The sequence below is a fragment of the Stenella coeruleoalba genome (genome assembly GCF_951394435.1).
Source record: "Stenella coeruleoalba genome assembly, chromosome: 19".
Lineage (NCBI taxonomy): Eukaryota > Metazoa > Chordata > Mammalia > Artiodactyla > Delphinidae > Stenella > Stenella coeruleoalba.
Genome location: NC_137165.1, coordinates 1,004,426 through 1,027,990, shown reverse-complemented (window position 1 = coordinate 1,027,990; position 23,565 = coordinate 1,004,426). Strand labels below are relative to the sequence as shown.

At 52.4% G+C, this 23,565-nt stretch overlaps 1 protein-coding gene across 3 annotated transcripts in view; it reads right to left on the bottom strand.

Annotated features, from left to right (window-relative positions):
* MPRIP (myosin phosphatase Rho interacting protein) overlaps positions 1-22,168 on the bottom strand; it is a 131,095-nt gene extending 108,927 nt beyond the window's left edge. For 2 of the 3 annotated variants that reach the window (XM_079905900.1, XM_079905899.1), the window contains exon 1: positions 21,709-22,161. In XM_079905900.1, coding sequence (XP_079762026.1) covers positions 21,709-21,831 — 123 coding nt within the window. In that variant the 5' untranslated portion in view covers positions 21,832-22,161. Of the gene's footprint in view, positions 1-21,708 lie in introns of all 3 variants that reach the window. The other variant, XM_079905901.1, reaches the window with a different exon arrangement.
* Between the last annotated feature and the right edge of the window lie 1,397 nt (positions 22,169-23,565).

Here is a 23,565-nt window from a genome sequence, read left to right as displayed (position 1 = left end):
TTCCACCAGCTTCTCCTGAGGCCACAGGCACACATGCATACACCTTCTCTGAGGCCTGTGGACTTGACCATGGCGAGATTCTTCAGCCCCTTTCCCCCTCGCCACCCTCCTCAGGCAGATCTGCGTTGCATCAAGGACAGCCTGATGTCTCGACTCAGGCCAAGTGGGTGGGCTGCAGGCAGGTGAAGGAGCAAACACCCTGGCTGGCTTTATACAGCGTGGTCAAGCTGCCACACGGATGCCTCCCAGACACATCCAGGCCTCTGCACACAGCTGCCCGATCACAACCAGCTCCAAGGCGTCCAGAACATTACATGCACGTCTCTCAGTTTCACCGTGCCCATCTGAGGCTCAAAGAGAGCAGACATCAGTGACAGATTTCTGCCAGGCGGTGAAGCTCAGTTTTCTGTCCCCTCAGATTCACCCGCCCTCAGAGTGCACAGGGCATTGAGAAAGGCAGTCAGACACGCCACACAGTATGGCAACATAGAGGGAGCACCCAAAACTATCCCTGCAGAAATGTGGGTACCACCTTCCGACCCCCTGCTAACACCCCATCATCCTAAAGGCGCTCTACGGACTGGGGCCCCTCACTTCCAAAGCTGACCCCCCGACACAAACACCTCTACTCCACGGACTAGGGTAATTCCCTGTCCCCTGTGCAGGTCCCCTCAAAATCCCATGCCCAGGGGGCTTCCCTGGTAGTCCAGTGGATAAGACTCCACTCTCCCAATGCAGGGGGCATGGGTTCAGTCCCTGGTCAGGGAACTAGATCCCACATGCATGCCATAACTAAGAGTTCACATGCCACAATAAGGAGCTGCTGAGCCGCAACTAAGGAGCCCATGTGCCGCAACCAAGGAGCCAGCGAACCACAACTAAGGAGCCTGCCTGCCGCAACTAAGACCCAATGCAACCTAAATAAATAAATAAATATTAAATAAAAAAAGAAAAAATCCCACGCCTGGGTCTTCCCTGGTGGTCCAGTGGTTAAGAATCCGCCTTCCAATGCAGGGGACACGGGTCTGACCCCTGGTCAGGGAACTATGATCCCACATGCTGCGGGACAGCTAAGCCCGTGCACTCTAGAGCCCACGTGCCACAACTAGAGAGCCTCAGCACTGCAACTACTGAGCCCACGCAGCACAACTAAAGAGAATTCCCGCATGCTGCAACGAAGATCCTGCCTGCCACAACTAAGACCCGATGAAGCCAAATAATTAATAAATAAATAAATATATATATATTTTTAAAACGCAAGCCCCCTTCAAGTACAGTAACCAACCCAAAGCCAGATGCTTACTGAGAACTTCCTGGGGCTCCTCCTGCTGAGCTGCTCTTACACTTACACCTCCCCGTGGAAAGAAAACCACCTTAGGCCTCTGGGCTTTGCACAGCAGTTCTCTGCGTGGAGGGCTCTTCACCACATCCTGCTGGCAACGGTCTGCTCGCCCCTAAGACCCATCTCCCAGCCCCGCGCCATCTCCATCCCTCCCGTTTCCACACCTTCGCCCAGCGAGGTGCCCAGTGCAAAGCAGGGCCGAGTGATCGGGATGAGTCAGTGGACACACTGATGCGTCACCCAACTGCTCCCTACTTGTTCTCTGGGTGCTGCTGTGAGGGCTCCCGGCCAAGGCTGGGTGAGCCCGGGCCACACCTCTGCCTTCCACACTCAGAGCCCGGTCACCGGGAGGAACCGGTCCACCCCCGACACTAAGGGACAAACCAGCACGCTGAGGAGCACACAGACAGGCTGACCTCCAACCGTCTCTCCCTTTCCTGAATCCAATCCCCAACCAACACTGTGTGCGCCACGCTGGCCTCGACAAAAGGCAGAAACACCACAGGGAAGCCAGCACTCTCGGGGAGCAGCCACGCGGCCACATGTGGCAAGAACCATGGTATTTCCATGCTCCTGCCCCCAGGAATCCCACCAGCCAGAAATGGAGTCTAAAGAAATAACACAGAGCAACAAACAGCTCCACTCACGACTTGGGAGCAACTTGCTGTCCAACAAGTCAATGGCTAAATGAATGCTGATCTATCAACTCTCTAAAATATTACACAGCAATCAGTTATAATTAATTAATTATAGATAACTATGAGGAAGTCAAGAAACCCTCTAGAGTATGAACCCACAGGACTCCCATCAAGTCAGTGCTCCCCACCCAGAGCTGGGGGCTTTTCTCTGCCTCCTGGGTGATCAGAGCCCTCTGGAAGTGTTCAGCAGAATTTCCCCACAAGCTGCTCTGAAGCTGCAATCACTCAAGGTATCAGATATAAAAACATGAAACACATATAGTCCCCAAGGGGCATTCAGTCTAGTGAAGGGGACCAGGGATGTCTCCTTCAGGGAACCAAGGCAGGATGTGAAAATGTGGCCTATGATTTAAAAATACAGCAGGACTGAGTAAGATTGGGAGTCAACAAGAAAACAGCTATTGCGTTCACTGTTGGGATCATGAACAACTCTTGGGGGTTTTTGTTTGTTTACTTAACATCATTTTTTGTAAACTAATGCTACTATATAGCACTTACCAGATTTTTTGTTTTAATTAATTTATTTATTTATTTTAGTTATTTTTGGCTGCGTTGGGTCTTCGTTGCTGTGCGCGGGCTTTCTCTAGTTGCAGCGAGCGGGGGCTACTCTTTGTTGCAGTGCACGGTCTTCTCACAGTGGTAGCGTCTCTTGTTGCAGAGCACCGGCTCTAGGGTGCGCGGGCTTCAGTAAGTTGTGGCTCGCGGGCTCTAGAGCACAGGCTCAATAGTTGTGGTGCACGGGCTCAGTTGCTCAGCAGCATGTGGGATCTTCCCGGACCAGGGCTCAAACCCATGTCTCCTGCATTGGCAGGCAGATTCTTAACCGCTGCACCACCAGGGAAACCCCTAGATATTATTTTTTAAAAGGAAGGGAAGATGTTTGACTGCCCATGTATGCACGCCTTCTGATACAGCCTTGATCATTCCCAGCAGAAGATGAGGTTAGGGAACCCCTGTACTGCACTCTCCACCAACATGACCTAACAGTTCTGGGTAGTCAGTGTAAAGACCCCGGCCTGGGAGCCAGGAGGCCCAAGTTCAAGTCCTGGTTCCTTGACTTCATCACTGTGTAGCCCAGAACAAGACGCTACGGCTGTGAATCTCAGTTTCAACATCTACAATAAAAGGAAAATATATATATCCTTGCCATTAAAAAATTTTTAAATGACATCAGACACAAACACACACTGAGTCACTAAACAATCAATGCCTGAGAGTCAGGGACATAAATCCCAGCATCTACTCAGGCCCATGCACACAGCTGGTGTGTAGAGGCCAGCAGTGCTCAGGGGAATGAACCCCAAGTGTGAAGGGTAAGACTGTAGAGTATTCAAGGCCAGTCCAGATGGACCCCAGGACTCCTGACTCTGAGGGGAGGGGCAAAGCATGCAAACCCCACACAGGCTCCCGCACACAAGCCTGAACATATAACCTCCAAGCACAATGACCATCCCCATGAAAGTTCTTCAAGAAGAACAATCTCCAAGCAACCTTGAAGAAGGATCCATACCTATGGGGGCCAGTATCCCAGCTTCGGGGAGATTCCTGGGGCAAAGATTTCTCTGGGCCCGATGTGGGGGGTTGAGGAGCTGCACTCAAGCATGAGGTGAGGGCAAATGGCCCTTTGGTAGAAGATTCACTGAAAGATCTATGGGCAGAAGGTGTGTAAATTGCAGCTAATATATCTTCTGTGGTTTTGAGGTTGGTTCCTTGACCTTCTTTTCCACAAAAGAGTTTCTGTGGAAACGCTTCCACACTCATAGCAAACAGGATGTATAATATTTTCTGCATTTCAATTCCAAAAGGAGAAACGATGCCTGGGTAGCAGCCGTCTGGCCATCTTTACAAGCTTGTAAATCATGGGAGATTCCAAGGTTGCCTGTCTCTTCTGGGATGTGTAGATGTTAAGTTAGTAAAAGGAAATGTGAGCAAATGTCCAAGTCAGTCGGACGCCTTGCCCCCGCCAAAACCTCGCTGTGTCCCGGCCACCCAAAGAACACTTCATCCAAGCACACCGCAGAGGGAGGCCTGTCAGCGGAGCTTGTGCCCACCTGCCTGACCCACACCTGGGTTAGCACACACCTCTACAGGCCAGTAGGGCCAAGACCCCAGGAACGTGGGGCTTCTCTTTTAGGACAAACCCGTCAGGGCCAACCAGCGTCAGCCATCACTGCAGATCCCTCAAGAGGCCACACCAGGCTTCTCCTCCCAATGCCACGTGGACCAAACTGTGTTGGAACTCGTCTCTAAGCCTCGTCCAAGGTGTCTCAATCAAGTCCTGGAGAATACTGTCCTATTGCTTTACAGACATTCAGTTCTAGACCCAAACTACATTCCTCCACGTGGGCACCACCTGCCGGCACGAGCGCCCAGGGCCTGTCATCTGCCTCTGAAAGTCAGGAGAGGACCGTCAGCTGCTGCGAAGATACGCACGATCGTGGGGCAGCCACCGTATGCAACTCAATGCCATCAGGGCCTAGGGCGAAGCCCAGCTTCCGAGAAAGGAAAGCATCAGGTATGTGGCCCTGAAGAAACACGTTCCCTCTGAGTGAGCACATGGGAAGTCTGCTTGAAATGCCCATCGGTTTGCTCTGTTAGTCACAGCTGTCCCCACTGTCACCACAGCCAACGCTCACGGCTTACGAGGCGAGTCACTGCTCCAGGCACTTCACATCATGTACCCTGTGCCACTCTTCCATTTCACATACAAGGAAACCACAGTGTCTAAGCAGGTGTGAGTCAAGGCCACCTGGCCCCATATCTTGCCTTTAACCTCTCGACACCGCCCATCAGTGAGCCACTCCCAAAAGTAAAGGCTGGTACTATCCCAGCAGGATGCACGTTCCCAAGTGGGTGACTCTCCTTGGGGGTCTAGTCCTGACCAGCACCTCACTCAGGGCCTCCCCTAGACATCCCTGCAGCTGAGGCCTGGGGCCTGTGTGTAGTGCCAATGCATGGTCCCCGTAAGGAGTTCACTAGAGGATGAACCTCCACAAACCACCCTTCATGAAGCCGCCCACCCAGCTTGGCCAGGCACTACGGGCTGTGAAGGCATTTGGGGAGTGGACAGAGACCATGGGGCTCTTCTCCAGAAGGAGGAGTCTTTCGTACCTGTGGATGAAAGACGTAAGTGTGAGCACAGGCTCCCACCTCCACCCAGAGAAAGTAGAGCCTCAAATGTAGAGTAACCCTGTACATTTATCATCCAAACTGGGATACTTTGGGGAATGAGTAGGGAGCCTACTAATTACACAAGGACATGTGGCCCAGAAGAAAGAAACTTACAAGAAATGCAGTTTACCCATCTTTGCTGTCAAATGTCAGGATGCCAAGACAACAAAGCCACTGAGAATACCCACAACGAGACAAAGACACAAAAACTGGAGCTAAGGGTAAGGAACTCAGCACCAGGGAGCACAGAGGAGGGATCTGGGAGAGACCTCCGTGAGAAGCGAGCAAAGGCAACCTCAGAAATGGAGGTCAGGGGACATGCGACAGGGAGGCCGGCTGGCATGTGCAGAGGCCCACACTTCCCTCCAGAGGCCGCCAAGCCTCACACACTGCCTCATGCCGCCCACCCGGCAGCATGTTATGGCGCGGGGTTCCAAGGGGAGAGGGCACACCCCCAAAATACCATAAGGCCCAGTGTCTTTGGGGGCCCCCTCCTCCAGAGCTCTAAACCTCGAGATAAAGTCCCACCCTTCAGCCAAATCAGAAGTAGCACTGGGTGGAGACAAAGACAATAAATACTTGGTGAAACAATGAACCGAACTCCAAATAAAGTTATCTGATGGCCAGTTGCTTTCAGCACAGAACACGTCCACGCTGCTGCCATGCAGCTGCCACGAACTTGACCACGGCTGAGCCCCAAGCTGTGCGTGCACACACACGCACACGTGGGTGTAAGAGGGCGAGGCCAACACCATGCCCGTCCAGCATGCTCCTGGGGGCCTGGGGTAACCAGGACAGAGCGCAGGATGGAGGTAGAATCTGAGGTGTTAGCTACTCATGGGTAGCAGATGTCAAACCAAAAATGACAAAAAGACAGGAAACAAAGATGTCAAATAAAGGTTTGGCAAAATGTGAATTACAGGGACTTCCCTGGTGGTGCAGTGGTTAAGAATCCACCTGCCGGGACTTCCCTGGTGGCGCAGTGTATAAGACTCCACACTCCCAGTGCAGGGGGCCCAGGGTTTGATCCCTGGTCAGGGAACTAGATCCCACGTGCATGCTGCAACTAAGAGTTTGCACAAACTAAGAGTTTGCATGCCACAACTAAGGAGCCTGCCTGCTGCAGCTAAGACCCGGAGCAACCAAATAAATAAATAAAATATTAAAAAAAAGAAAAATCCACCTGCCAATGCAGGGGACACGGGTTCAAGCCCTGGTCCGGGAAGATCCCACATGCCACGGAGCAACGAAGCCCGTACGCCACAACTACTGAGCCTGCACTCTAGAGCCCGCGAGCCACACCTACTGAGCCCGCGCACCTAGAGCCCGTGCTCCACAGCAAGAGAAGCTGCTGCAATGAGAAGCCTGCGCACTGCAACAAAGAGTAGCCCCTGCTCACCACAACTAGAGAAAGCCCACAGGCAGCAACGAAAACCCAACGCAACCAAAAATAAATAAATTTTTTTAAAAAATATGAATTATAAGCACAAACCAAAAACGGGGGGGGCGGTGCGGGTAATAACTGTTTTGGTGTATTTTTGTAATAACTTACTTTTTTGAGATATAATTCACATACCATACAACTCACCCATTTAAAAGTGTACAAGTCAATGGTTTGTAGTGCATCCACCACCATAATCAAATCTATCCCAAAAAGAAGCCCTGTATACTTTAGCTATCATTCCCCACACACTCCCCGCTCCAGTCCCCAGCAACCACTAATCTGCTTTATGTCTCTACAGATTTGCCTAGTCTGGACGCTTCACATGAATGGAATCAGGTAACACATGGTCTTTTGTGTCTGGCTTCTCCCACTGAGCGGATGTTTTCAACGGTCATCCATGCTGTAGTTGTTGGTTGTACCACACTCCTTTTCATGGCCAAGTAATATTCCATTGTGTGGATGGACCACATCTGTTTATTGATGACAGTGGGGTTGTTTCCCCCTTTTGGTGGCTGTGAACATTCATATCCAAGTTTGGTGACTGTTGTTAAAACTCCTTTAGGAGAGACCAAAGAGGTAAACACCACATGTCATGTGAAGTCTGAACAATCAGCTCTTCAAAAGCTGCAAAGGGAAAAGGGTTGAATGGGGTGCTGCAAGGGAGTCCTGAGAGGCTCCCTGAAAGCAGACTGGGGGGCAGCAGCCCCAAGTGCTCAGATCAAGCTCAAGCTGGAAGCCTCCACGTGCCGGCCACACACGGGCTGGACAGGGCGGGGCAACCAGTGCACAAGAAGGGAGGGGCAAAGAAATATTTTCTTTAACAGAGGCCATACGATATAGTCACAGCAGAAACTGTGGTATAACTAAAAGGTCTAAGTCTATGGGGATATCTTCTCATCTAACATTAAAGATGCTGAAATTCCGGGACTTCCCTGAGTGTCCAGTAGTTAAAACTCCACGCTTCCAGTGCTTCCACTGCAGGGGGTGCGGGTTCAATCCCTGGTTGGGGAACTAAGATCCCACATGTCGTGAGGTGCAGCCAAAAATTTTTTTTAAAGAAAGACAACTAAATTCCTGCCAGCTACCAAATCCAAGGGGCAGGACCCGGCTAAGGAGCACTTTAACCCCAAACAGAAGAGGTAATTTTCCTCCTCCAAGGAAAATCCTGAGGGTTGATCCAAGCTTCTTCCCCCAAAATAGAATTTAAAAATCCCTATTGTGTCACCTGAGACCTCTGGGGGCCTCCGAGACTCTCATGAATCCCCTTCCCGCCAACATGCTTCAAGAGCGCAGGACTCGACTGACCGTCACTCCAAGAGCGAGGAATCCTAATCTCCCTCTCCACCCTGACTTCCCACCCAAGCCCCAACGCTGTGCCTCCAGGGTCTCGGAATGTGTCAAGCAGCACTAGGGGAAAAGAGTGAGGTCACCTTGCCTTCTGGCTGCCGAGCAAACCAGCGGCAGAGCCCAAGGAGGACTGCCTGCCCTGCTCCGCAGTCCTCAGCCACCTCTCACGCCACACATCACGGTGGCACCAGCCCCAGCACTGCAGGCTCCATCCTAAAACCTCCGGTCATCTCCACCCTCCCTCCTGAGAGCTGCAGAGCCTAGTGGGGAGATGTGACAGCAAAACAACTTCGCCAAGCCTCAGAATAAACATTCCCTGTGTGTCACGTCGACTCCCCACCACATGCCGTGTGCCTTACCCACACTTTATTTATTCCACGGACAGCCCTTGGCAGCAGGAGGCAAGGGTGGCTGCTTATGCCTCCCGCTCCATCCTCTACCCACCACAGCACTCTGAGCACCGCCTGGGGCTCTGCCCGTCCTGACAGACGTCCTCACTGCCGCTCCCATGGGGCATTCGGGGCCTTCAAGCAAATGGCCCAGCTTGAGCCAGACCAGTGGTCCTCAAAGGGATGGCCCTTTTAAGGGCGCCCTGAGACCCTTTTAAGGGGTCCATGAGCCAAAACTATTTTTACAAAAATACTAAGTCATCATTTGCCCTTTTTGCACTCATTCTTTCACTAGCATATAGGCTTTTCCAGAGGCTACACGACAGGATATCACAACAGATCATGTGCAAAAGATATGAGAATCCAACTGTCTTCCATTAAGATAGATGGTACAGAGATCTGCAAAGGTAAAATGATGCGACTCTTCTAAACAAAACTTTTTTTGTTTTGGAAAAGTTATTTTTCAGAATATACCTGTTATTTATGTGAACATGTAACAAGTTTATTTTATTTTTTAATGAATTAATAAAATTTTTAAAATGTCTCGTTTTAATTTCTCATACAGTTAAATACCATTGGATGTAACCGACATAAACAAAAGCCCTTTGAAGACCTCAGTAATCAAAAGCATAAAGGGGCCCAAAAACAACAACTCTGGGAACCACTGACCTAGCCAGCCGCCCCACCCCCAGCCAGCCCGTCCTCAGATCAGCCCTCCTGGTTCTCGGGGGCCCTGCTCACACGCTGGCTCTGTCAGCCCAAACACACAAGCCTTCAGGTCTGTCTCCAGGTCTCCACACAGAGTCCTTTCTCCTCAACAGCACTATCTTAACGGGTCGCATCTCATACCAGACTTGCTCCCAGCAGCTGCCTTAAGGTCCATCTGGAACTGGAAGACTCCTGCACACATCTGGGCAGGGAGACCTTCCTCTCGAGAGGCGAGCCTCTGCATGGAGAGGAAGTCTGCAGAGGGGGCTGGGCCCAACAACGGGGCAACACCTACTTGTGGTCCCCTCCCCTGGATCCCAGCATCTGGGAGGCTGACACAGCAGAAACACCAGCACCTCGAACATTCAGCAGGAAGGCTGCACCTATGCTGTACACACACGCCACTGAAGTTCTTCCGTATATATCAAATATTTCATTCTATTAACAAATTTTAATGCAAGGGTTAGAGTCAATCAGTGGTTTTCAAACAGTGCTTCAGGGCCACTGCAGACCATGGGGTGGGGCAGGCGGCTGGAGAACCATCCCTTCCCCCCTCCGGGGACTTCACATGGGCAAGTTCCGCGTTCCATTTCAAGGGGCTCCATGCTCCATGGCTAAAGAAATAAAGTTTGAAAACTGGTAATAAGAGTAGTAAACAGGGGCTTCCCTGGTGGCGCAGTGGTTGAGAGTCCGCCTGCTGATGCAGGGGATGCGGGTTCGTGCCCTGGTCTGGGAAGATCCCACATGCCGCGGAGCGACCGGGCCCGTGAGCCATGGCCGCTGGGCCTGCGCGTCCAGAGCCTGTGCTCTGCAGCGGGAGAGGCCACAACAGTGAGAGGCCCGCGTAACGCAAAAACTAAAAGTAAAAATAAAAAGTAGTAAACAGGCCAGATCAGGTCGGAGACTGGCTCTCAGCAGCTCCTCCGCACCTCACCACCCTGGGGTGCACCGGTGTCTCCCTACACGGCCTGGCCTTCAGCTCCCACGCCCCCTCGGCCCTCTTCCCCACAACTCTGAAGCCCCAGCTTAGCTCCTTCTCGGCAGCTAGGCTGATACTCAGGAGGGAGCAGAGCTCCAGGTGGCTCGGCCAGCCCTGTACACGGGCTCAGCGCCTCTGCCACAGACCCCAGGTCCCCATCCCAGGCTCCTGCACCCGCCCAGCGCCGTATCTGCCCGCCCACCCCACAGTCCGCAGTGCTGAGGTCTGGCTTAATGTGCCGCTTCCCAACGCGGTTCACAACAGAATTCCACAGGACCCAACAATTCCTCCCCTGGTCTCCACCTAGAAGAGCTGAAAGGAGGGTTAGACAGAAGTGTGCATGTGGGTGTTCACAGCAGCACTAGTCACAACAGCCAGAAGGCAGGACAGCCCAAGGGTCCATCTACAGACAAAGAGATAAACAAGATGCGCTATGCCACATAATGCAATACTCGGCCAGAAACAAGCAGTGAACACAGGTTCATGCTACCACATGAACCCTGAAAACATGCTCGGTGCAAAAAGCCAGACAAAAGGGGTCACAATTTCTACGGTTCCATTTTGGTGAAATTTCCAAAAGAGGTAAATCCATAGGGAAGAAAAGCAGACTGGTGGTTGCTGAGGATGGGGGTAGGGAGTGGAGCCTAACTCTTCAATAGTAATGGCGTGTTCTTTTGGGGTGATGAAATGTTTTAAATTACAGACTGCTGGTGAATTTAGCATATTGTGAATGTGCTAAACGCAACTGAACAGTACACTTTATTTATTTATTTATTTTTGGTTGCGTTGGGTCTTTGTTGCTGCACGCCAGCTTTCTCTTGTTGCAGCAAGCGGGACTACTCTTTTGGTGTGCAGGTTTCTCACTGTGGTGGCCTCTCTTGTTGTGGAGCACGGGCTCTAGGCACGCGGGCTTCAGTAGTTGTGGCGCACGGGCTCAGCAGTTGTGGCGCATGGGGTTAGTTGCTCCGTGGCATGTGGGATCTTCCCGGACCAGGGCTCAAACCTGTGTCCCCTGCATTGGCAGGCGGATTCTTAACCACTGCGCCACCAGGGAAGTCCTGAACTGTATGCTTTAAAGTGATTAATTTTACGTTCCATGAATTTTATCTCAAAAAACCAAGAACAAACAAAAACCCACACGCAGACCTCACTAGATCTCAGGCCTAGAGACGGGAGGGCACGAGGCCACTGGCCTGCTGGCCATCCTCCCTCCCACGCCCCAGCTCAGCTGCCCACTCACCCCTCTGCCCACACACATGCCCTGCAAGCCCAGCCCATGCCCAGGGCTCCTCCCTGGACAGCAGCAGCTGCAGGAAGAGGGGAAAGGGACACTTTAGAAAGCCCCTTCCCTGTTTGGGCTTGACAAGGAGCCGATGGCCGTGGGATTTCTGGAACATGACGCCACTTGTGGCAAAGGGAGGAATGCTAGAGAATGCGTGGGGACAAATTTCTGAGGCAACGGCTTTGCAGGAAAAATATCACACCCTGTCCCTCAAAAAGCTGTGCTTCCTATAAAGTAACAGGTAGGACAGGAAAGTCCAATGGAAGGAAAAAAAAAAGAGACAGGAAATTTAACAAGTTCAGCCCCAGCCTCATCCTCCAGCCCCACCCTTCCCAGCACATATACCCCTGGCAGGGCAGCCCCTGGCTGCTGGACACGAGGGGCCAAGGGACACACACAGCTAGAGATCTAAGGTCCAGAAAGCCTACTTGAGCCCACCCAGGTCCACAAGGGGAACAGTGGGAGGAGGCCAAGTCAGACTATCTGGGTTTGCGTCCCACCTCTGCCACTTGCTGTGTCACCCCCGGGACAAGTTCTAGGACCTCTTTCCATCTCAGTTTTCTTATCTCTCTACTTCATAAGGCTGTTATGAATATAAATGAGTTAACAGTGGCCTGGCACACAGCAGTTATTGTTAGCTATGAATGCTACCACTGACCACTGCCACAATAACTAATCTCAGAGCATGTCAACTGCTCCTTCGATTTAAGTATAGAAAGCCACACCAGACAAGGCTCGCCCAGTTCCCAGGAAGATCCTCCAAGCTCACAGGGTTTCTAGGAGGGAAGGGAGACGTGGGGATGAGAGTCAACGGGCTGTGTGCCAAGATGGCATCTGCCTGTTAGAAGAGCTTGCTCACAGGCTCTCGCAAGGAGCCACATCTGCTTGTTTAGACCCCACGGAACGCTCCACCCCCTGGAAGAGTGTGTGATCTGTAAAGGATGTGGGACAGCAGGGGAGGAAGCTGGAGAACCCACCTGCCAGCTGAAGTGAGTTAATCAATGCTGGCGACCAAAGGGCCTGGCCAGACCTCCTGCTCACTGCCCAGTGATTCAGGACTGGGCCCAGGCTGCTCTCTACCCGCCTCTGCCCATTTCCCCCAGGCCCACGGGCAAGAAAACTTGGATTCCCAGACAACTGCTCCCAGGGACACCAGCAGGATAAGCAGCTTCTCTTAACCCTCTCCCACCTTGCTGACGGCCACTCAGACACTTCCATGCACAGTGACTTCTGAAATCGGGATGTGCCACTGCCATTCACGGGACGTGCACTGTGCACTTCTCTGGGCTTGGCAGGTGCTCGGGGTGGCTGTCACGCTGGCTGCTGGCCTCTGGAGCAGCCCACACCCTCTAATGGTAAGTCTCAGCCTGATGGTACCTGGCCTCTTCGCTTTTTTTGGAGGGGGGCCACGCTGCATGGCCTATGGCATCTTAGTTCCCTGACTAGGGATCGAACCCATGCCCCCTGCAATGGAAGTGCAGAGTCTTAACCACTGGACCACCAGGGAAGTCCCGACTCTTCGCTTCTTATACTCTAAAAATTCTTCAAATCAGTTCACTCTTTACACTTAAACATGTTCTGAAAATCAAACCCACATAAGGAAACCCACAAGGCCCTTCCAATCCCTCGGGGCTGAAGTGGGGAAGCTGCTAGGGTGATGCCAAGCAGCTCGCAGGAGAGTAGGCGGCCTGGGCCCCTGCCCTGTGGGGACAGGGCAGACAGAAAGAGAGTCTGAGGGCCAGCCATCCCACGTGCTAGCACCTCGCCACAGAGGTGGCTCCCCTCTCTGGGTCAGTGCTGATGAAACGAACCCCGTATACTGAGCGCCCACTACACACCCAAGCATTCACAGATTTGGCACTCTTGCTATTTCCTGCATCTTCCACCATCCTCACAGGCGCCCACAGACATGACTCTTGTTGCAGCCCCCGTTTTCAGAGGAGGGATGCAGACTCTTAAATTCTGAGTAAGTTGCTCAAGCAGCATAAGACCCAAATCTGAGCTGAAAGCCCCCTCCCTCAACCCTCCCATTCCCTTACCTGAGCACGTGTAACTGTGTCAGATTTCTAGGTCAGGGCGGTCCCTAAGCGGAAGACCCGCCAGCCCCAGGTAGACAGGCTCTGAGTGCGGCACCCGGGAGACCTGGACTCTTTCTCTGGTTCAGCTGGGACTCCCAGCAGCTGCTCCCCCGCCCAGCCCCTTTAGCTGTGGGCCAGGATACTAGGAGGGGAGAGACGGGACCGCAGGTGCACATGGAGTCTCCCCGGTCTGCCTGTTCCAACCAGTGTTTTAGGACCTAGGGATCAAGGACACAACTACTTCCTGATTCTGAACCCCTCAGGGGAAAACAGTGCTTCCTGTTCAGGGCTGCACCAAAGGTGTGGTCACTGCAACAGGCCAGCAGCCTGTCCAGGGGACGTGAGACACCCCAAGGCTGAGATGTTAGGACCTGCAGGAGGACCTGTAAAATGCTCTGCCTGCCCCATGCGCCCCCAGCAACCAAGGAATTCAAGTCAGGGTAAGGCCCTGTTTCTGACAGCAAAGGTTAATGCATGTTAGCAGACACAGGGAGGGCCAAGAAAAACTTTGAAAAAACCCACACTGGCCTTCCTGTGACCTAGGCTGCACCTCCCTGGGTCTCAGTGGCTCCACCTGCTAATGGGGACAATCCTTCACCTGCTCAAGGGTGGGGGGATCCCCCAGCCCCTCAGGCCCCTCCTCCCAGGGGAAGGAATTAGAGCTCCATTAAACAGCTCTAACTCAGCTTGCAATACCCCAGCCTCCTACTGAAACAGTACCACGTTAACAAGTCAAAGCGGCCTTGCCAGGAGGAGGGAGGGCAGGTTCCCGGCCGCACGAAGGCTGGTGTGTGAACCATGTGGCACACAGCCCCATCCGCAGGCAGCTCCGTGACCTAGGGCAGGCACCCAACCTCTCTGAAACTCGACGTCCCCTACACTCCACAGGTGGCCATGTTGCCACCAGCCCTGCTCGCCTCCCCAGCCGCCAGCGGTGGCAGGAAGTCACAGTACACACAACACCTGATCCAGTGCGAAGCAGGCTCAGGAGGACTCCACAGGCCCGTCCACTCGTTCTCACCGCGAGCTGCCCCAAGCACTGGGCAGGAGACCGTCCAGCGCAGCACACACACCAAGCTGAGCGAGGAGAGGAAGGAGCTGGAAGGGTTACAGACTCCAGGCAAGAACCAGGCTGTGGTTTCATGTGAACTAGGATGACCCTGACTGAGAAAACCAGCAAGTGGTTTGGAAGATTCTAGTTCCAGGCTTCAGAAACAAAATGGCAGCGAATCAATCCTCTGGCTCTCTCGCCCCAAAAGGAAGTGACAGTATAATGGGAGTCGTGGGGATGGGCATTCAGGGGTCCCATCCCAGGGCAGCTGAGAAAGAGCTGCAGACAATTTCACAGAGCCCTCAGCTGCTCAAACTGAAGGGACCACGAAATCTAGGGCAGAGTTTTCAAACCTGCCCCTCGCAGACCTCAGAAATGACTGGAGGTCCCATGGGTGGGAAACAGATGGCTGAGAGGCCAAGCTCTGACCCCGTGTCGCCCAGAACAGTGTCACTTTTTCTGTTTCATACACAATATTTCTGTACGAGATTCCTTTGAGTAAAAGGCCCCACAATTTAAAGTTTGAAAACCACTGACCTGGTCCAACCATGTCGTTTCAGATGAGAAAGTGATGCTTGGAGAGTGAGTTTCCAAGGATAAACGAAAAGCCTGTTTTCTCAGATTAAATGCTTCGAAATTGGCACCCAGTGCTCACCACGCCTCCCTGTGTGCCAAGCTCCCCCACAGGACGAGGATGTGGGCAGTAGGATATTACTTCCCTCTTGTCTCTTTTCCCTGATTGCAATGCTCTCTCCTCTCCTTCAAGTCTAGCTGGCAGCTTGGGAACAATTTAAAGATAAATATTCCAAGTCAAATTTATTTCAGCTACACAACATCAGGGTCCTAGTGATCAGGTGAGAGCAGATCTGTTCCCCACAGGAGAGACCGTCAGCATGCTTCTTGGAATATTAATTACCACAAACGGGGTTCAGGAGTCTCCATCCATCCCATTAGTGGACACTCCCTGTGTACAGAACGTGGGCACCTGCTTTACAGGTGGGAAACCGAGGCCGGGAGAATGTAAGTAACCTTTCTGGGTCACACTGCCACGTCTGTGCCAAGAACAGAACACAGGTCGTCGACTGTAGTCCTTCTGCGTGGCAAGGGCACAGGAACTCAGAAAGAAAGGTCAAGTAGCAGGCTAGAACACAGGGAAAAAGGCAGCTAGGATACAGCGGCAAAACACTCAGCAAATACAAAGGGTTGTGCAGAATGCAGTCACCACGTCCTGCCATGTGCCTGGAGGGACATGTAAGCCTGTCCCCACCCCCCCACCCCGGGCTCTCATTCACTCCCCACAGCATAGGTCCACTAAGCCCTGACCAGCAAACACCCTTCTCTCTTCTGCCCTGCAGGGAGTAGGGATCAGAGCCCCAGAGCTCTAAAACACAGTAAAAGGAGTCACCAAAAAAGAAGTGACATTCAAAGAAAGAACCCCCTGAAGTTGGCAAAAAGACATCAAGAGGGGGATGCAAACAGGAGTAACAGCACGAGAGAGCCAACATTCCAGGAATCCGAATGCAGGCCAAGGAGAAAAACCCACAAGCGCAGCCTTCCCACCCTGGACTTCCCCCAAGGGTCTCAGGCCAGGCCACTGCAGCCAGAGCCGCCCATCCACCACTGTAGGCGCCAGCCACACGTGGCTACCGAGCACTGGGAAAGTGGCTAGTCCGGACCAAAGGTGCTGTAAAGGTAGAAGTGTATATAACAGCCTCGTTACATGTTGAAATGATAATATTTTGGATACGTTAAATAAAACGTAACGTTAATTTCACCTGTTTCTTTTTACTTTTTAAATGTGGCAACTAGACAATTTTAAATTACATATGTTGCTCGCATTACACTTCTATTGGACAGGGCTGGTCTAACCCAGGGGGGTTGGCAAGCTATGTATGCTCGTTCCATTGACCAAATCTAGCCCATTGGCTATTATTTTAAGGTCTCAAAACCAAGAATGGTTTTTACATTTTCCAAGAGTTATATAAGTACCTACTTAAATTCCTCGATTTTTCCTATGGGCCTGCAAAGCCTAAAATATATACTATCTGGCCCTTTAAGAAAAAATTTGCCAATCCCTTGTCTAGACTCTAGAAACAATCGGATATTCACTCCAATGACACAAGGAGCAGGGGGCAGGTTTGGAATTTGTGTGTGTGTGTGATTTTTGCACGTTTATTTTTTTAACTGAGATAAAATTCACATCACATAAAATTAACCACTTTAAAATGCATAATTCAGTGGCATTTAGTAATTTCCTCATGTTATATAAACAGCATCTCTATCTAATTCTAAAACATTTCATTACCCGAAAACAGAACCCCAACCCCATCAGCAGGCACTCCCCATTCCCCCCTTACCAGAACCTTGGCAACCACTAACTTGCTTTCTGTTTTTACAGATTTACCTGTTGTAGACATTTCATATAAGTGGAATCATACAGTATGTGACCTTTAGAGTCTGATTCTTTTCACTTAATATCATGTTTCTGAGGGTCCATCATGTTGTAGCATGTCTCAGTACTTCGTTCCTTTTTATGACTGAATGATATTCCATTGTATGGATTAGACCACAATTTGTTTATCTATTCATCCACTGATCAATATTTGGGTTGTTGCTACTTTTTAGATATTGTGAATAGCGCTCTTACAAACATATGCATAAAACTATTTGTTTGAATACCTGTTTTCAATTCTTTTGGGTATATGCTAGCAATGGAATCACTGAGTCATACGCTAATTGTTCTGATGAACTGCCAAACTGACTTCCACAGCGGCTGTACCATTTTACATTCCCACGAGCAATGCACAAGGGCTCCAATTTCTCCACATTTTCACCACACTTAATACTTCCCCTTTTCTACTAAAGCCATCCTAGTAGGTGTGAAGTAGTACCTCATTATGGTTTCAATTTGCATTTCCCTAATGACTAATGATGATAACCATCTTTTCATGTGCTTATTGGCCATTTGTAAGGTCTGGAACTTCTGACACACCCCTTGCCAAACTACCTACCAATCTGTGAATAATCACAAATCTTCTAAAAAGGGTGGGCATGGAATCTTCCCATTGTTTCTGAGATGAATGTTAAGTCAAATAAAGAAGTTCCATACCATGGAACTTCTAAGAAAGTCACAGGAACAAAGGGAAATGATGAAATGATTGACTGAAATGACTGATGAAATGATTCACTGAGGCCAACTCCTGGCCCACCCACCTCTATGTCTGGGATTCCTACACCAAGGCCCCAGCAGTCCCAGCAACGGAGTATGGACACAGCAAGGGGCAGAATTAGACCAGGAGGGCTGAGGGGGGACAAAGAAGGACTGAAGAGCTGGGAAAGATCAAGACCAACCTGCTCATTCTCCAGGAAGGAGAAACAACCCAGCCAAGGTCCCACAACAAAACAATGCTAGACCAGGGACTAGAACTGAAGTTTGGTACTCCTTCCACAAAAAGTGATTCCTAATAGTGCACGAGTCAGCAGGAGAATGAGACATCATGTCAGGTCAATACCCACCAGGAACCCTGGCTAGGATGAGGACCTGGAAGCCAAGAACCCTAGTTCCAGACCTGCTGCTCTGCTCCCTCTATTCTCATTTCACTCTACACAGCCTCCTGAGTGACTCCATTCACTCCCATGACATCAGAATTCCCACCTGGTCCCCACCCCTCCTCCAGCTCTAACCGCCTACTGCCTTAAGTGGGTGATTCCACCTAAGGACCAAATTGGACCTCTACCTCCTCCAAGTCAAACTTACCACACTATTTTTACTCCTCCCCGCTCCCTCAAATCTACTCCAAATCTGCTATTCTCAACTGCCGTTAAGGGTACTTTTATCCACACAGGTTTCCTCAATCCCCACTCCGATCAACTGCCAATATCCTGTCCCTGGTGTCTGACGACTCCTTTCCCTCCTGGCCAGCACTGACCTAGAGAAGACCTTTACTGACATTTAATTGGACTTCTTCAAGAGCATCTATTAGAACTTCTGCCTTTAGCCAGAATTATCTTCCTAAAACACAAATCCAATGGATTAAAAAGCTAAGCATAGGAAATTCCCTGGAGGTCCAGTGGTTAGGACTCCACGCTTTCACTGCCAAGGGCCTGGGTTCGATCCCTGGTCAGGGAACTAAGGTCCCACAAGCCATGCGGTGCAGCCAAAAACCAAACGAACAAGCAAAGCTAAGCATAAAAATAACTATAAAAGAACTAAGAAAAACATCAGAGACTACTTTATAACATTGGAAAGAACACCTTCATAAGAATGAGAATAAAACTACAAACTATAAAGAAAAACATGGGAATTAAACTGTCACATTTAAAACTACCACATGAGAAAGAGAAATGACCATACAATTAAAGACAATGTATGACAGGTGCCAGATTAACATCTAGAGCAGGAGTCGGCAAACCATGGCTCACAGGCCGATCCTGCCAGCTACCTATTTTTGTAAATAAAAGTTTCACTGGAAAGAGCCATACCCCTTAGTGTATGTCTTGTATACAGCAACTTCACACACCGGCTTTTGTGCTACAATGGCAACGCTACGTAGTAGCCACTAAGATCTTATGGCCCACAAGGCTGAAATATTTACTATCTGACCTTTAGGAAAAGTTTGTGGACCGCTGACCTAGGGTATATACAGAAGCTCCTACAAATCAATGGTGGGGGGGCCCTAACCCGATAGAAAAATGAGCAAATAATATGAAAATCCACGAAAGAACAAAATATAGTCAATAAATATTACTAAAAGAGGCTTAATCTCACTGGTAACTAGGGAAATTATTAAAGAATTAAATAATTTGATAATACCCAATCCTGGCAATGGTATGATACAGCCTTTTTTGGAAGACAATTTGGTGATTATCTGTAGAAAAAAAAAAATTTAATGCACTTGATGTCAACCTAGCTATTCTATTTTTACGTATCTGCCCCCAGAGAAATACTTGCTTTCGTGTGCGCACGCACATGCATTCTCGCGCTCTCACTCTCTCTCTCTCTCTCACACACACACATACACACACACGCACGCACACACACACACACACACACACACACACACACACACCCAAAAGCAGTTAGAAAGCTGTTCGTTGAGGCATTCACTGTCTATAATGACAAAACCTGGAAGTAACCTTGCTGTCCACCAATAAGGGAATGGTTAAACTATGGTACATCCCTGATGGTACAATATGCAAAATATCCCTGATGGTACAATGTGCAAAAAACAAGTTTGGTATATTGATATGTATTACCATGAAAATGGCTATAAAACATCATTAAGCAGAAAAAACAAAATATATTTCAGAGCAAAAACGCACATACAGTTTAGGTTTAAATAGGTTTTTTAACTGTACTTGAGTCTGCATGTATGCAGAGAAATGCATAGGAGAAGGACTAAAGGATAAATGCCTTAAAGAGGAGGTGGCCTCAATGATCACTGATCTATCTTCCAGCCTTGATGGTCTAAAATAAGCTCAGGGTGGGAGGGGCAACAGGAAGCAGGGGCTTGAAGGAGACTGATGGGAACCGATTGGCTGAGGTTTTCTAATGGAGCCATGAGGATGAGAGTAAGAGGCTGGGGGAGGGCCGGATGCAGGGAGCAGCAGCTAAGGCTGCTGGCAACAGCCCTGAGTCTCCCTCCGTCTCTCTTCAAAAACAGTTTCTTCCTGAAAGATCCCAAGAGGTAGAAGGCTGGCCTAGTCTCTCCCAGCACAAATAACCCCACTCATTTCAGAAACGACCATTCCACTTGTGCCCTGGAGGGCCCAGGCCTATTTCAAAACCCACAATTCAACTGTGAATACAGTGCAAGATTAAGGTACTTTTAAATTTGTGACATCCCCCTCCCCACCAAATCCAATTAATAATCAGCATTTTAAAAACAGACTCAATTCAAATATGCAGATTCCACTCTAATTCATCTAAGTTTAAGAATCGGAAAACAAGCCCTAGGAGGTGTAAACACCCAATTTAGGCAGCTGCCTGGAATAACCAGAAAACTCTCTCAGAATAACCCTTGCCAAACCAGAAACTTCCTAAATCCAAGCTTACTGTTCTGTAGGTGATTCCTGTTCATTTGTTTTTTAAACTGCAAGAAGAAAAAGTTTCATACGATGTCATGCCTTGCTTTTCACAACAGCCTAGTGAGGCAGGAGAGCCAGGGATCCCTGCTCCCAATTTACAGAGAAGGAAAATAAATTATAACGAGGCAAAGGGACTTGTTCAAGGTCACGCAGCTGCAAGTGATAGCCAAGCCTAGAAGTTCAGTCCCCTGACTCCTGGTCCAGGACCCTCATGGCCACATGAACTGCTTCCCAGGGCAAGGCGTCCAGTGGAGAGGAGAGCATCTCCCTCAGAAGCCCACTACAGCCCGGCACACCACCAGGACACGGACCCTGCCGTCCTAACGCTCTGACTCCGCAGCCCTGGGTGCGGGGTGAAGCTCTGGGTCTCGGGTACCAGAAGTTTCTTTCTGGCCACTGGGGAAGGCAGCCGGTCCCAGGCCGTCACCCCTGCCCTGCCACCCACTCGGCCGGCCGTGTAAACACTTCGCAGCAAGAGAAACGGCCAGGCCAGTCCACTCCAAAGCAGCGTGTCGGTGGAAGGAGCGCCCACGACGAAGTCAGCTGGGCTGGAACGGGAAGGGGCTCCCGGCCTCGCGCAAAGGGACCAAGGGAAGCTCGTGGCGGCTGGGGGGACGGAGGCTTGGGGGGGGGACGGAGGCTGGGGAGAGGCCGGGGGTGGGGGGGGGCGGGGCCGACCGGGAAAGCGGGAGTGGCCGCGCGGGGCCGCAGAGCCCAGCTCCGGAAGGGCCGGCCGGGCCCTGGACCCGCGCCGGGGCACGCGGGACGGCCCGGCGCCGCGCTGTGGGCGGGTTTCCGCCGCCAAAGCGTGCGAAACCCCCCAGGGACGAGGGACAGAGACTCGGCCGGGAGCGGCGACCCTGGGGGCGGGGAGGCCGTGCGAGCCCCTCCCCCGCCGGCGGCCCCGGGTCGCGGCCCAGAGCGAGACCCGGACCCAGGCCGCCCCCGCCCGGTGGCCGCCGGTGGGAGAGGGCGCGGAGCCGGGCGGCCGAGTGTGGCCCCGCGCTTTGTTCCCGCGCTCGGCCGGGCGCCTCGAGACGCCGAAACGCATGAGTCACCGGGCGGCGAGCGGAGGGCGCCGCTCAGTCCCGCGGGCGCCGCTTTGTCCGCCCCGCCCGTGCCGCCCGCTCACCTGCGTCAGGTCCTCGTCGTTGAGCAGATGCGACTCGCGGGGCTTGAAACAGTTCTGACACTTGCTCTTGTTGAAGATGTTGGCCTGGAATTTCCTGCACGGGTTCTCCTTGGCCGCCGACATGGCCGGGAACGGGCTCAGGCCGGGCACCGCCGCATCCCCGGCCGCCGCCTCCAGCCGCGCACGCAGGCCGGCGCCTCACAGAGCGCGCGGCCCCCGCCGCCCGCCCGCGCCGCCGCCGCCGCCGCCGCCCGCCGGTCCCGGGCCCATGGACGCGGCCTCGCGCGCCCACTCCCACTCCCGCCGCCGCCCCGCCGATCCCCGCGCTCGGTGCCCGCACCGCCCTCGGCCGCAGCGAAGGGGAGCGGAACGCCGGGCGCACTCCAGGGCGGCAGGCGCGCGCGAGGGAGCGACAGGCCAGCGCGCGGGGCGTGGCGGTGCGCGGGGCGGGGCCGCTTCCCGGCGCGATCGGCGGCCCGGCGGGTCAATGGCAGCGACGCGTCCTGGCTAACAAAGAAACGCCCTGGCCAATGGGAGCCGGGGGTGGGACAAAAGGCGGCCAGGCGCAAGGTAACTTGTGTAGGCGAAGTAAGGCGGGGCGTGGTGGGGAGTTCAGGCTTGGTGGACGGGCGCGCGGCCGCCGGTCCTGACAGCTGCGTGGGCGGGGCCTGCGGGAGGGGGGGCGCGGCCTGCGGGAGGGGCGGGGCCTGAAGGCGGGGCGGGGCCTGAAGGCGGGGCGGGGCCTGCAGGCGGGGGCGGAGGCGGGGGCGGGGGCGGAGGCGGGGCGGGGGCGGGGGCGGGGGCGGGGACGGCGGGCTGGCTCTGCAAACAGTTCCTGCAACCTCGCGGTCCCGCGCCCACGCGGAGACGATTAGTTTGGCACCCACTATGCGCCGGCCCCGCGTGGCGGTCAGCAAGGCTACATACTGTTCCAAGTACTTGATATGCATGAGCTCAGCGAAGGCTCACAGCCTCCCCATCCCCATCCCCATCTTACGAGGGCGGACACTGAGGCGCAGAGAAGTTAAGGAGAGGGACGTAGGGTTTTGAGCGGCGGGGGGTGACTAAGAGATGTCAGCCCGGAAGAGCTGTCAGTTCTATTGCAGAAGATTAGTAAGGGCTGACGCGGTGCCAGGTACTGAGCCAGGCATTCCTGTCCCCACTACGTGCTTGAGGAAAATAAGGCTCCGATGTGTGCGTGTGCGGGGTCTACTAGGCGGCCCAACTGTCACTCCAATCGTCCACTATCCAGCCTCCTGGCCAGAAGACCACTTGGAGAAGACTGTAAAGGGGGCGCAGGCAGAAGGCTCAGCAGCCAAGAGAGGGGGGCTCCTTGGGGAAATTAGGGGTGGCTTCAGAGAGGAGGGGAAATTCAAGCAGAAGGTGAGAGGTCGAGAGGGGCTGGGGTGGAGGTAGCAGAGGAAGGAGCAGGACGGATGAGGCTGAGGGATTCCCGAGGGCCAGGGCACCCCACGCCTCGGGTTCCAAGCTCGGGCGCGCGTAAAGGTCATCCTGCCGGCAGCCAGGAGTCTACCACGGGAGTTTCCAAACAGGGGGTGAGCCAACTCAGCCCTCACAGAGGAGGCGACACTGAAGCATGTTTTAGTGGCAGCGACAGCAGCTGTTGCTAAGGGAATGGAAGGTTTTAGGAGAAGCAGCAACTGCTTCCAGGGCTGTGTACTTTTCCATTGAGCATCCGGTGAACAACCCGGGGAGGTGAATTTCAAGTCAGTGTAAGAAAATACTTTCCTCCCAAGAGAGCTGAAGAAAGGTGGATCAAACTCCTGTGGTCACCTAAGGGGGAAGGCCAGCTCTTGACCTTGGTTGAGTGCCTTCACCTACCCGCTGCCTCAGTTA